General features: G+C 44.0%; 1 protein-coding gene across 7 annotated transcripts in view; it reads right to left on the bottom strand.

Annotated features, from left to right (window-relative positions):
- Positions 1-14,969, bottom strand: part of RBM33 (RNA binding motif protein 33) — a 95,831-nt gene that overhangs the window by 10,009 nt on the left and 70,853 nt on the right. For 5 of the 7 annotated variants that reach the window (XM_081284183.1, XM_081284184.1, XM_081284188.1 and 2 more), the window contains one exon: positions 12,846-13,502. In XM_081284183.1, the coding sequence (XP_081140309.1) occupies positions 12,846-13,502 (657 nt within the window). The remainder of the gene's footprint in view (positions 1-12,845; positions 13,503-14,969) is intronic. The other 2 variants (XM_081284185.1, XM_081284187.1) reach the window with 1 other exon arrangement.

The raw sequence follows: 14,969 nt of genomic DNA, 5'->3' as shown, positions 1-14,969 counted from the left end.
AGCATTTTTCATTTTCCAGAGCATTCTTGTTAAAACTGACAGCATGCACAGAGCCAACCTCTGGGAAGCCGGACCAAGAAATAAGAGTGAATTAATAAGAAAACAACATGGCAAAATTTAGTGGATGTAACCAAAGCAGCTGCACCAAAACAGGAAAGGGGAAAGAAAAAATCTAAAATCTATAATCTGAGCTCTCACAAGAAGCTGGACCCCAGAGACTATAAAGACAAAGGAAAAAACAAAAAACTAAGTGGAAAAGAATGATAAAAATCACAGCATAAAAGAATGACACAGTGAACAGAAAAATAAAGGCATTTCTCTCTCAGGTCTCACAAGTTGCACTGACAAGAAAAAAGGACAGAGGACAAATGACCAAAAACCATAAGCAAGGCGGGACCACCAGGATGGACCCTGCAGAAGTTAAAACACATTACAAACAACTCTGAATCAACTCCACAGTCAGCTCAGCAGAGAGAGGTGAATTCCACAAAACTTGGAGGTACCAAGCCACTCCCACACAAAGGCCCCCAAAGACCTCTGAGAAGTCACGGTGCTGAATTAATGATGTTCTTCATAGGAAAGATGCGGCCCAAACAGCATCACAGGTGGATTCTAGCAAATATTTAAGGAGGAAAGATCACCGAGCTCACCCCAATTCCCTGAGAAAACAGAAGAGAAAGATGTGCATTCCCTTCATTCTGAGCCTGGTACCCAACCAAAGTGCCAGAGCCATGACCACCACCAAGCACATCCCTTGTAAACACACATGGGAAAACCCTCAGCACAGCACTACAATTCAATCCAGCAGCTCAGGACAAGCATAACACCCCATGACCAAGCAAGACTTGCCCCAGGAACAAAGGTGGGCTAAGCTAGTGCAACATGCCACAGGTATGACAGACCCACGGCCATCTGCTCATGTCCAGCTGTAGTGGACTGAACAGAGTGGTCCTGCCAAGGTTCTGTGACTCCATTATTACGTGTATTACGATCACCTGACATAAGCTGGTCTTGGAGTCACTTCTTGCCCCTAACAAAAATGGGCAGGCCAATGGCTCTTAGGATATGTGGTCATATCCTTAGACTGGAAACTTTCAGCTTGGAAAATTTCTCATATACAGAACTAGAGACAAGTACATAGCTCTGGAAGACACAACTTGGAAACCAGGCACTCACAACGCGCCCAAGGCCTCAGCCTGGCTTTCCAAGCACATTGCAGTACTGGAGAGGGAGTGGAGTGGAGACTCCCAGGTTCAAGACAAGCTCTTGTGTCTGCCAAGTTCCTAGGCGCTCCTCAGATCTGCAACAGGGAGGGTGCCATTCTACACGAGCTGCAGGCTGAGGGTGGAGACACACCCAGGCTCCCCCCAGGCTGCTGTCCATCGGGCCTCCCTGAAGCTGAGCAGCGGCATTCTCCCCTTGCACGTGGAAGAAGCACAAAGATGTGACTCCACACCACCTCCAAGAGAGGTACTTACACCAAACCCATTCTACAACTATCTTCAGAAGAACTGGATCAAGGAATGTGCCATCATCCAATTAAATTACTTCATTTAAAGTCCTATAATGCTGTGCTTTGAATGTTTTTAAAGATGGCGGTTAAGCATTCAAGGCAAAGCTATTTCAATTTATAAGAAAAACTGAAAAAATAAAAGTCCAATTAAGAGTCTAAGTATTCTCTTTCAATGTAGCACAATGAAAAGCTAATTACAGTGGGAAATAAAACCCTGAATTTCTGGGCTAACACCAGAAAATGGGCAATCCATCTATATGTTACGAGGCTGTGTCCAGACCTATTTCACAGACCCATATTTCCAGAGACAGACGGAACTTGAGTGAGAACCAAGCCAAAGTGAAGCTACCTATTTACTGATAAATCTCCTATAACCTATGCACACAGTGGCAGTCTTGAAAGTGGTCCTACACTTATTAGTACTTAGTTAAGCCAACGTTAACTGATGACTCCAATTAACCATCTATGCAACAATCTGTATCTGAAAGTCAGCAGATCAGCGGTTGTGAGGGGGCAGATTATGCTCCAGTCCTAAGGAGTTTTCAACTCCTTGTGTGGCAGAGTATGGATACACCTTTAGCTATCTTCTTCTTCCTCCAAAGCAGAAAAGGGGAAAAGGGCTTGGGCCCACCTAAGCCCAAACCAGAAACATTTGATTGTTTCTCTTTCCACATTTTTTTTTTAATGAATACAATAAACATGTCTCTTCAGACTAGTGCTTTTTAAAATATCCAAGAAGAACTATCTGAATTAAGTAAGCTTAGGGAATATTTTTTATCAGCTTAATCTTACAAAAAAATGAAGTTTGTAGCCACCAACATTAGCAGGACAAATTTATTTATAACAAATGATTTAACTGTATTGATAAAAATGCCTATTGATACTGTCAGGGCTTCTTGCAATTTGACAGATCAAATCTTATTTTCATTCCTAAACCCCATGAAGAAGTGATATCACTGACTTGCATTCAGTAGCAAAGCAAATTGATTAATCCCTCTCCATAGAAATCTCAACCCTTGATTATACCTATCAGACGTTAAGCAGCATTATTCTGGAGTGACAACACTTGACAAATTCCCCAACCATTTTTCTCAGCCTTTGTGGCCCTGCTAGCTTGTATTAACCCTGATGAAAAATTAATTTTCCTTATCTTCTTCTAAACCCCAAAATCCAAATCCGCCAAACTGGCAACTCTTTCTGTAAAGGTTTATGAAAACCTCTAAAAGATTAATTGCATGTCTTCAGGTGACATTAAATTAATTTCCGTACTCCTGACAGACACTTGATACTCCGTGCTGAGAGGACAGATAACATTGTCAGGACACAGAGAAGGACAGTGGTGTGGCGTCCCAGGGCAGCCCCGCACGAATCCTGCTCCCGATAAGGCTGCACTCGCTGTCACCCACAATGCTGAGGATCTCACAGCTGTAGCCCTCCCGTACAGGTTTCTATTAACTTCAACAATGCAGGGCCTATCCCTGTGATCTCTGTGACGCTCATTCAGAACCTGCATGGTAAATGATATGCAAGCTAGATCAAGTTTCTAAATACAAACACAAGACTGCTGGATTAAAGGAGAAAAGGTAGAGAAATAAACATTCTCTTCCAGGTTCGGGGTCAATTTCCTAATCAAACTGCTGCAATGTGAGAGAGGGTGGGGGGAGCACTTCACATCTGCAGTGCTCGCTTCCTCTCTGCAATGGACTGTCCTCACCTAGTGACCAGGACACCGAGCACAGACACAACTGAAATCAAGACACTGCCTCTGTCCCCTCCTGGTAACAGAACTGAGCTCATGAGTTTACAGACATCAGGGCACACAGAGTCCATGACTTCTGGACTTCTTGAAAGGGTTTTCTTATTAGTATTAGACTCCACAGATTTCTAAGAACAGGGCACAGTTATTCAAGTGCTTGCTCTCATAACAACCTACCCTTCTGAAATTTGTTACGCACGAGAAAATCTTTAAAGAGCAAAAGTAGCTGGCTTTTTGAAAAATACATAAACCAAAGCCCTGAATTTATGAGGGGATCTCATACCTGGATCCTCCAACCTGAACAGCCCAAACCACCAGGTAGAAGAAGAAAGAACTGCCAGAGGTGGTGGGGCTCTGCACACTGTGGTTTCTTAGGCAGCTAGGCCACAAAGTCTGGCTCTTCCAACTATGGACCTCACTTAGGGTGAGGTTCCAGACCTCAGCTCTCCCCACCAGAGACCAACAAAGATGCCACTGCCCCTAGGAGGCTATCCTGTGTGACTGTGCCACCTGCCTCCACCTCCTCCACCTCTGTCAATGGCAGCATCCCTTCTCATCTTGTCTTCCAGCACTCTGTCTGTGGTCCTGTCCTTTAAACCTGCAGGCGTGGGAACATGCTCCAAGTCACTTCCACCTGACCCACTAAGAGACCCTGCACCAGGCACCACCAGATCACCCTACAAAATTAGCTTCTGCCAGAAGCAGGCTGGCCAGCAGTGTTCAAGCCTGACTGTGGAAGCTGGGTATGGATTCTCCTGGGTGATACTCCCAAGGTCTCACAAAAACCAGTCCACATGGCACATCTACCATTTAACAAAATCTGAAAGGCAGCAAATAGGCCATATAATACAATCCCATTCTACAAATCAGATAAAGGAGTCTGGGGAGGGGATAACGAACTTCTACATGAAAAGATGACTAAAGGAATCAGCAAGAAGAATTCGTGTTTGTTTGTTTTTTTTTTTTTTGCGGGGGGTTCCCAAGTACTGCTCACTTCCTGGCATCACCTAAGCGTCTGCAGAAATGACTCTTACTCTCATCCTCAGAAGCATGAGGGAAACACTGCCCACGCTTCTGCTGCTTCGACAGAACACACTGAACTACGTGGTGATACCTTCAGCTTAATATTTAAGCTTCTTAAATATATGTATCTGTGTGACGGTCCTGAACTCTGGAGACAAACATGGAATAGCCAAAGCCTCCTTAGTGAGAAGCAGCACCCAGGAGCCAGGGGAGTGCGGCAGGCCCACCAGGGCTGTACCTCAGTGACAGCAGCACCCCTCGGGGCCAGAGGCACAGAACACCACATCCACAGAGCAGGAGGGAGGGGGAAAAGCAACCTACCCCAGCATGAAGGGCTGAGGAGCTGCGACTGCCCTTAAAGCACTAGTTCCCAAAAGGTGACAGATGGTTTTAAAGGGATAAAACAAATGATTCTATACCAGTTAGCAGTTAGGCCAAAGCAAGGCAAGGACACTGACCCATCATCCCTCCGCAAGAACTTTTCAATGGCTCTCAATGCTCTAGAAATCAAGACTCAAAATAGTCTGAAGAAGCCCTCTCCAGACGCACTGCTGTCTGCACTCCAAATGAATGGCCTTCCTTCAGGTAGCAGCTGCCATGGGACCTCTGCAGATGCCTTCCTCTCCCTCCTTCTGCTGCTGCTGTGTCGTCAGTGATGCCGCATCACTCCTGCCTTTGCCTGTGGTCCCATCTCCAGAGCCCGCTGAGTGCTTGTTTTCTTATAAGCTCACTGATGAGAAGTTCCTATTTTGTAGGTAGCTCGAGCAGCACGAAGGCACCCCGCAGGACACATATATACCTCATCAATACTGGCACCCAACTAAGCCCTGACCCCTGGGGTTCTGAGGAAGGCAGAAGGCCCGCACTCCTGGCTGTTGAGGAGCCCTGCTGATACTACCGCAACACCTGGGGCACAGGCTCAGTGTACGGAAGGTGTCCAGCCTATCTCCACCCCTGCCACAAAGAAGATGCCCCTCGAAGACCCTTCTATCAGTCATCCTGTACTCTGGTTGCTGCCAAAATCAGTGCGTTGGCCTGCCCCTGGCCCACAAAGGATGAGGGCCTTGTTTAAAATATTTAAAGAGTAGTGTTCGTTTCTCCTAGAACTATCCAATAACTACAATGGTTTAAAAAAATGAACCTAATGTGGCAAAAAAGTAGTTTGCTTTTCCCAGTTAATGACCTATTTCAAGAAATGTAACACACAACAAATCTGACCTATTTAAGCAGTCCCTTTAGGATTCCTTTTTCTCTCTCTCTGTAACTCACTGAAGAAGGAAGAGCCCACATGAAAGGCCTAGAAGCACTAACAGAAACCATATGTACCTATTATGGTTTGCATCTTAAATGGCCCCCAAGACCAAGTGCTTGGTCCCCAACTGTGGTGTCATGGGAGGCAGTGGGACCTTTAGGAGGTGGGGCCTGCTGGGAGGAAGTTAGGTCACCATGGTTGTGGCCCTGAAGGGGACACTGGACACTACTCTTTGTTTCCTAGATGCCATGAAGTGAATAGGCCTCCTCTGCCAGGTGCTCCCACCACAGCGTACTATGTCAACAGGCCAAGCCACCATGGACTGAAACCTCTGAAACTGTGAGCAACAAACCTTCCCTCCTTGCAAGTTAACGACCTCAGGTCTCTTGTCACAGTGATGGAAAACTAACACAGCACCCCTGGCTTGAGTGTTCCACTCTGAGGAACTGGAGCTGCCTGGAGACAGGACTAATCCCAGAGCGAGGCAGAAAGACAAGTGGCACTGGAACTCTCCTGAACAGGAAGGAAGCACAAGGTCAAAGAGTGGTATGGAATAATTCAAGGATATAGAAGTCAGTGAAAGGGACTCTCACTGGCTGATCTGGGACTTCTCTAGCATCAAAGTAAATAGTGAGAATGGTAGCTGACTGAGTAACCTAAGATTTCAGAAGCCTATACTGACGCAGTGGATGAAAACAAGGGCCTGAGTGAGCCATGGCCACAGGACTCACAGAGCTGACACATGCAGGCACCAGCAGCAGCAAAGCATCAGTGCCTGCTGGCATGGTTCTCTGACCAGAAGGGGTACAGCCGACAGTATCTTCCCACACATGACTGGCCAGTGACTGCACATTCAGCGCTAAACATAGTGGGGGACACTTGGCAAACACCATCTCTGGGATGGTCCCATTCAAACTTCCCACTCCTGAGAGACCTCAGGACTAGAGGAGGCACTGAGGATGACAGCCCTCTGTGGTCATCCTACCAAAAGTGCACAACCTGAAACTGATCAGGAGGAAGCACAAGACAAACCCAAACTAAGGATGCTGCACAAACTAGCTGGCTTCTGCCCTTTAAAATGTCAAGGGCAAAAAAAAAAAAAAAAAATAGAAATGAAGGGTCAGGAAACTGCTCCAGATTGAAGGAAACAACAAATGCAGCACATGGCCCCGGACTGAACCCTAGGCAGGATCCAGACGGTGGCTTCGATGATGGTATGGTTCCTCAACAAGAAGCATTCTGATTTTTGCAATAAACAACTATGGTTTTATAAGAAAATGTCTCTGGTCAGAGGTAACACACTATGCCTCTAATCTACTGGCAAACAATTGTGAGAAAAATAAGAGAATGTGTGTGTGTGTAAGAGGACAAAAGAGAGGTGAGGACAAAAGAAAATGCAAGCAGGCAATGGCTACAGGAAAAGGTGCACAGGAACTCCTTGCACCACCCTTACAACTTCTCTCAAGTGAAGCTGTGCCAACATCAACACAGCCAGCCAGAGAGACCAGGTGAGCAGGACACCTCCTGAGAAGGAGGTAGGGGAAGAGACCTACAAGTCCAGGCCAGTCCTCTAAAGCTAGCTCCCACAGATAAAGTGGGACCTTCTGTATGAGCATTTGACGGCCTTTAAAAAATAAAATGTAAGAGAATCACAACTGGACAGCTGGATTTCCTGCTGGGGCACTGTCTGCTTCTCCCACTTCTCTGTGTGGCCTACAGAACAAAGGACTGTTTGCTTAATTTGCAGCCAAATTCCTAAAATTTCCATTGCTTTGATCAGAATAAAGCAGCTTATAAGTACTTGCTCTTATTTTGTTAATGAACACTACTTACAGTTACTCAGAATAACCCCCTCCCTCCCCACCCCGAAACTGAAAATTAAGCATAGTGACACTGAGTTGCCACTCATTTCACCCAGCTACAGCCTCAGCTCTCTGTAGCAACCCTGGAAGGAGAGCCTGACCCCAGCTTCTGGTGAGCAGCTGGGGCTCATCAGGCCGCAGCAGCCAGGGCAGCAGCAAGGGCAAGCCTCCAGAAGATGGTCAAGATGCAGACACATCAGAGGCCTGCTGCTTCCCAGAAGCTGAAGGCCCTTGCAGCAGACCTTCTTTCCCAGGACTAGTGATTGTCCTGATTCCTCCCTGGGTCTACTCTCCAAGGGTGGGTAAAGGCCGCCATAGTAAGCTCACATGAAGTAAACAGGTGATTCTTTTTATATTTGCTCTATTACTACTTGAACGGAGTTTTCGATTATGTATCGGTTATGACTAGAATAATGATTTAACAAGGCTTCTCTTTCAGTTTCTTAAGTTCATACTCTACCACATAATCAGCATAGATTTTATACCAAATTTTCTGCAAAACAGTAGGGTGCAACCATTATGTAAAGCATTTTTTAAAAAACTGTGCCACTATTACTTTAAAAATCATATTTTATGGGCTACAGTTGTGGCTCAGTGGCAGAGCACTCACCTAGCAAATGTAAGGTGCCAGGTTTGATCCTCAGCATCACATAAAAATAAATGAATAAAATAAAGGTATTGTGTCCAACTACAACTAAAAACAAAACAAAACAAAACAAAACAAAAAAAAACTGTGTATCACTAAACTCTGGTGCAAGATTAGGAAGCAAGGAATACCTGCAAATATACATCAATGCGGTGGCTCTGATTTTGTGGTAATGAAATGAGCAAATAGAGACTATTCTATAATGCTAAGTAGTAAAAAGATAGCCATTCCAAATACAATTCTTTAAATAGAGTTATATAAATAACGTTCGGGGGGGGGCACATTAAATTTTATAAGCAGTATTTGCTGACATCTGACATAAGCAGCATCAATTTGTTCCTTTTGTAATCTCACCTATCAAATCCAGAAAGTAAAATGGGAAGAAGAAAAAAAAAATTCATATAAACAGTGCAGGATTAGTTTCATAGCAAAAGGTCTCTTTCACTTTCTAAATCCTGCAATAATTTCTACTCCAAGTTTTAAATGGGATACTTGACCTGCTGTGATTCATATGCTCATCACCTCCTTCCTTGGGATGGTTGAACCAGCATGCAGGAGGAAGCCCTAGCCAGCAGCACCCACAGTCGGGGTGGCTCACTAATCATCAGGTCCTTCTTTCTGCACATCCTGCTCCAGTCAGTCACTACCAATTGGAGGGCATGGGCAAGCAAAATGGAACCTAATCACCAGCCTGGTTCCAGAAGCCTCCATCAACAATCTTCTAAGCCCTACTGCTTCACATTTACCAAAACCAAAACACCACCCTCAGACAGAAATGAGTGACACTATAAAAGAATCAGCAGGTAGAATAGGGAACTCTTTGGAATAAAGCCAGGGGCTGGAGAGCCACAGTGAAACTGAAGCTAGAGGCTTAGCCCTGCCACTGAGCTATATGGCCCTGAGCTGGTGATGTAACCTCCCTCAGACCCAGCTTTCTCACCTATGAAACAGGAATGAGCCTCTACCTCATAGATGTTGAGAGTACATGCTCAACATTAGATAGAAAGCAGCCACTACTCCCATCCAGCTTGAAACCCCTGATTTCTACAAGTATTCTAAAAAGAAAACAATTTGTAGGTGCCTCTACCTGCAGGAAGCTTTCATGTATCAACTCCTCACAGCACCTTTATCAATCCCATTGGAGTCAGAAATGAAGTTCAGAGAAAAGAAAGAACTGTTCAGGGTCTCAAAGGAAGCAAAGAAAGACAACCATCCAAACATGAGTCTTTCTGCACCCAAAGCCATGTTGCTTTTATGTATCACATATCTAGGCTCAGGGGTCAATTCATGGTCTTCAAGGAGGAGTGTTCCAAGCTTGGTACCCTATGAAAATAGATCTCAGAAAGACCAACACCAAGTATGATGCCAGGGCAAGCCTCTGAATAGCATGCAGCACCTGCAGACATCATCATGACCATGCAGAAACACCAAGAAGTCATTTCTAGGAAACTCCTCTGAAGATGTTCCCTACGTCCAGAATGCAGAAAGCTGAACAAAGAGGACCCATATAAAAGATTAGAAATCATGTTATGGGGCTGGGGATGTGGCTCAAGCGGTAGCGCGCTCGCCTGGCATGCACGCGACCCGGGTTCGATCCTCAGCACCACATACAAAGAAAGATGTTGTGTCCGCCGAGAACTAAAAAATAAATGTTGAAAATTCTCTCTCTCTCTCTCTCCTCTCTCACTCTCTCTTTAAAAAAAAAAAAAAAAAAGAAATCATGTTATAACAGGGTGAATCAAAATCACCTTATAGATGACATACCTAACAAAGGGCAGGAATACAAGCCCACTTCTTAAGACTCAGGTCCTTCCACCTTTCAAAAGCTCAGTTTAATAAACCCAAAGATAAATGGTTTGATTCTGAAAATTAGATAGGAAAATAAAAGAGAACTCTGTTTTGATTCACAATTGCCTCACAGGCATAAGGACTATGAGAAGCCTAATTAAGTTGTAAGATATTTCCAACTGAGCAATGTAGGAAGAATAGCAAAAAATTCTGCTTTCACAAACACACATGAGCAATCCCGTGATATACTCAGACTGTGGTCACCCACAGGGGACAAGCTCTGGATGGCATCAGTCACATAATCTCCTAACTGAGCTCAAGGAGGACTACGAGCAGGAGACTGATAACCAGGGAGAGACATTTCGTTAAATTCATTAGTGATAAAGGTTTAGGTCAGAAAAAGGTGAAGGAAACCCTTCAGGTTAGGGAAAAAGAGTAAATAAAACTGACTCTGGGGTACTTCTCTAGGAAACCTTATACACAAGACCACAGCATACGGAAAAGAAGTTAAGGGCTCATAACCAAACACGAGGGGTGCACAATCAACACGAAAAGCTGCCATCAGCTAGCAGGGCATACATAAGTCAAACCTGACAGCACTCATCTGTTTCCGTTTTTCACAGCCTGAAAAAACACACAATTAGCAACTAACCACAATTATGAATACGTTCTCTTAAGAATGGTTCCCACCAACTTCCAAAAGGAAAAAACCAACAGAATACCAGCATCACTAGGGAAATGCTATTCATCCTAGTTCAGAGAGATACAAGCAAGAGACACATCTGATCAGCCAAAAGTTGCCAACGTACTATACTGGAGGAGCTGTTGGAACTAATCCTGAGACTTGAACATGTCTGTAATTAACTAGCCATTTACAAACTGGAGAGGCAAATGAACAGTTATTCCCAAGTACTGGTTTGGCAGATAGCTATTTTCATGGAAAATTCTTTTGTTTTCCCCATTTACATAAAATTAAGTAGCATGGGGGCTGGGGTTGAGCATGCATGAGGCACTGAGTTCGATCCTCAGCACCACATAAAAATAAAATAAAGATATCATGTCCCCCTAAAACTAAAAAATAAGTATTAAAAAAATTAGGTAGCATGATTTTGGAAAAAGATCTGATATAAAAAAATTTTTAACACTGCAGAAAAAGCAAAAATTTCAGTAGATAAAATTTCGTGAAAGGTAGTATTTAAAAGCTTGTTTAAAAGCTGCTGAAGGTATAAAACTGACCCTCCTCCACTGCCATCCACTGAGACAGAGGGTGCATGCAGCCCTTTCCACCTGCTGCCGTGACAGGGCACTGGCCGGTGTGGGAAGGCCTGTTCCCAGCAGCAGCCATGCCTCCACTCAGGTCTGCAATCCAAGAATGACGAGACTCTGATCAACACAGCAGTCTCATAAACAAGGCTCATACGTGAAAGGCCACAGCCTCTGCGGAAACCAGCAGGCGCTTAGGTTCACATCTAGAGACAACTTCATATAGTAAAATAATATGATGTAACACCTTGTGATTATCAACATTTTGAATCCCGATAAATAGAGGTGAGAAAAACAGACTCATATAAAGCAAAATCTGGTTTCCTTATTGCATATTCTACATCCGAAACTTCTAACATATCAGTCTATAAAATTTTCCTTACAGCACATGGGTAAAAGTCGTATTTTTATCTGACAAACCTAGGAATAAAAGCTCTGAAATTGATTAACTGGCCAACTAGTGGAGTGGTGCGCCCCGGAGCTCGGGCCCCTCCCAAGTGCAGTGCCACGCTGTGCATTCCTTCCCATTCCTAGGCAGCACCTTCTCGCGGTGCATCAGTTGGAGGTGATCCCCTCCCAATGTGCATATTTCGTACTTTTAATACAGTGATTACCAGTGGGTTCACTCTAAAAGCTTGTTTACAGCCTCCCCATTTTTTCCTCAATGTGTATCAGCACTGTAGAGTACGACTTCTACATGGAATTTGCTAAATTCACCGTGATTAAAGCCACAGGTGCAAGTTTCCTACTACGTGAAGATCACGTGGCAGAATAAAAAAGCAGGAACTCTACTCATCACCTCTTTCCTGGGGAACCTTCTACAACGGGAATCTATCTTCAGTAGCTCATTACTTCAAAGAGCTGAAATTATCCAAACTGCAGTAAAACTGCAATTCCTGTGCCTTACTGAAAATGATTTGAAATGGACACTGTTCAAAAGTAAAAGAAAGAGCAGGGGATGTAGCTTGAGTGGTAGAGTGCTTGCCTAGCACCCACGAGGCACTGTTTGTGACCCCCAGTACTGCAAATAAATAAACAAACAATTAAATAAAGCAAGGGCATGCTCTACTTTTGAAAGCACATGGTAAGAACATACATGATTAATTTAGAACTATAACTACTTAAGTATGGAGAAGGCCAGGCACAGTGGTACAAGCCTGTAATCCCAGAGCCTGGGGGTGCAGGAGGATCACAAATTTGAGCCAGTCTTAGCAATTTGGCAAGACCCTGCCTAAAAAACAGGGATAGGGGAAAATGTGTCTTGAAAATAGAAAAACAGGTATGAATGTCTGTCCAATGCTGCTTAAAAGTGGACAAGTACACATGCTGGTTGCCCTCTCCACCCACAGCTGCTCACTGAAGCTCAAGCTACACACAGCCAAGCATTTGCTTTGTGTAAAGGAAATTTTATTTCACAACAAACTTGATGCATCAAGTTTGTTCAATTTGTTATCACAAATTTATAACAATTTGTTATCACAAATTATCTACAAAAAGAAGCTAAACCTAAGAAATGTGTAATTGTGGGATGCCACCCTGGTCTTCATTAAATTGACTCAAGAGATAATTTAAACAATTCAAATGGGTCCCAGATAGAAGCAGAATTTAAACAATTCTTAAGCCAACTTCCAGTGGTAAAGGCTGGTCTATATGATTCTAACAGTGGCAATTTTTATCTCTGAAAATAAGGACCTTATAGAAGAAACAGATTCAAAAGCACCTGTAAAACTCTGTCAACTTACCCCTCCTGACAACTTAATCACCCTGACCTTGGAGCTGACGTGTGGCCCATCTCCACCACCTCCACTGTTGGTCCGGTGCATGACAGTCCTCTTCACACCAGGCTTCATGTCCTGAGGCCGGCCCTGGAGGGACGCTGGGCGAGCTGCCTGTGGAGGGGGTGTGGGTTCCTCCACCTCCACAGGTTTGACCTGGACCACCTTGTGCAGAGGCTGCATCTGACTCTGAGGTACTGCTTTGGCGGGCCTCACGTGTTTCAGTGGTTTCATCTGCTGTCCTTGATACTGCATGTTAGCACCAGATGGTACAAAGTTTGAGGTTTTAGGCTGAGCATTTGAAATGGTGACATCCTGGTTTTTAACAAGAAGTCTGTTTTTCACATTCTGCCTGCCCTGTGCACCTGGAAAAGGTAGCAGCGGGTTACCATTAGTGGGAGAGGGTGCAGCCGCCTGCTCCTCTTGCTCCACAGGGGCTTGCGGGGCATAGAGCTGCTGCTGTTGCTGCTGCTGCTGTGCAAGTCTTTCCAGCAACTCCTTCTTCCTGGCACCAGCCTGCTGCTGCCGACGTAACTCCTTTTGTTTCAGAATTTCTTCCCTTAGGCGTTTCTGCTCCTCTATCTTTAAGCGATACAACCTTGTTTCTTCATCTTCATCAGGAAACTAAAATGGAAATACCCAGAGTTTACTCTTCTGTATAAAGCAAGGCAACCATCCCATCTATTTCAACTAAGAAGATGCATTTTCCGAAAATCTTTCAATTTAGTGTCTGAAAGAAGGCATTCAAAATCTGCTTAAAGACTAAGTATAATTCCCTCCTCTGGGGAGGGCGGGGTAAATTACACAGCTAAAGCTAATTTGGAAAATCTTATCAGAATATTAAAAACTGAAATAATGTGAATTTCCACTCATTTACAAGTTTGAAACCAATTAAACTATTCATTTAAGATATCAAAATATGTTTTGAATGGGAATGGCAACAGGAGCGAGGCCCTGCCATCACCCGGCTTTTATCTGGCTCTTCCCTGACAAACCAACAAAAGGTGGGGTGTAAATGACCTGAAAGGGCCTGATTAGAACTATTGATTTTTCGTACAGAATTTTCAGCCTGATCTCAAACTCATTTGTCACAGAATAATTGGTTATAATGAACAGCACAAGTCAATCTCTCTGACCTTGAACTCATGCACCCTCCTCAGAATCAAAATGTCGCCAATTGCAGTATTGGAATATTAATGGTATATAAGGAATCCCTTGAATATGCCAACCTGAAACCATTCCGAAAGCCTATCAAAAAAATCGTTTGAAAAAGTCCAGTAACTTTCATAAATGGCATCCAATGAGGAAAGCCTACAAAAAGTTAAGCATTTTACAAACCTAATGGTATTCTATAAAAACTACCCATTCCCACAGATCCTTTATAAAAAGAATCCTAGTGTTCAATCTATCTGGGATCCCCCTATTATCAAGCTCATCTACCCTGAATAAACCTGAAGGATCAGGAAAGTAAAAACAAGAATGCAGAGGAGTTGGCTAGTGCCTTGGAGCCTCATGCAGAGCATGTTCCCTCAAAGGCAATTCTGACAGCTGGGTTTTCTCATCTCAAAGTAAGTCTAGGACAGATTTTAAACAGGAAATGAGGGTCAGTAAGGGTCTGCTACCAGGTAGGCACGCAGAGCAAGAAGTAACGCCAGGGGAAGCCAGAAAGCCAGGTGAAGAGCAGAGAGTGCAGGCAGCAAGCAAGGAGGTAGCTATGGACACACTGACAGGACCCCAATGTACCATTCAGAACACAGGGAAATTACTACTCATTAGCGTATGTCCCCACACAATCAAGAGTTACAGGCCGTGTTCAGGAATACAGACAGCAGGACTTGAGAAAGACTTCCATCGACAATCATCTTTCATTGTATCATCATTAACTGGGAGTGTAAAATAATATACCACATTCGGCTAAGCAAAGATAATATTTCTTCTAAAAAGTAAAAATAGAATGTATAGTCCCGGTGAGGTACACAGAATATTAAAATAACAAATTAGGACATTCAGCTTATACCATGGTGACCTGTAAGTTCCAAGTCACTTCCACAAATGACGTGTTTAAAAGCAACCACAGAGGGCTGGGGTTGT

Source organism: Spermophilus citellus, assembly GCF_964194105.1.
Source record: "Spermophilus citellus genome assembly, chromosome: 3".
Taxonomy (NCBI): domain Eukaryota; kingdom Metazoa; phylum Chordata; class Mammalia; order Rodentia; family Sciuridae; genus Spermophilus; species Spermophilus citellus.
The sequence above is the reverse complement of the archived record's forward strand: the minus strand, read 5'-3'. Positions and strand labels throughout refer to the sequence as shown.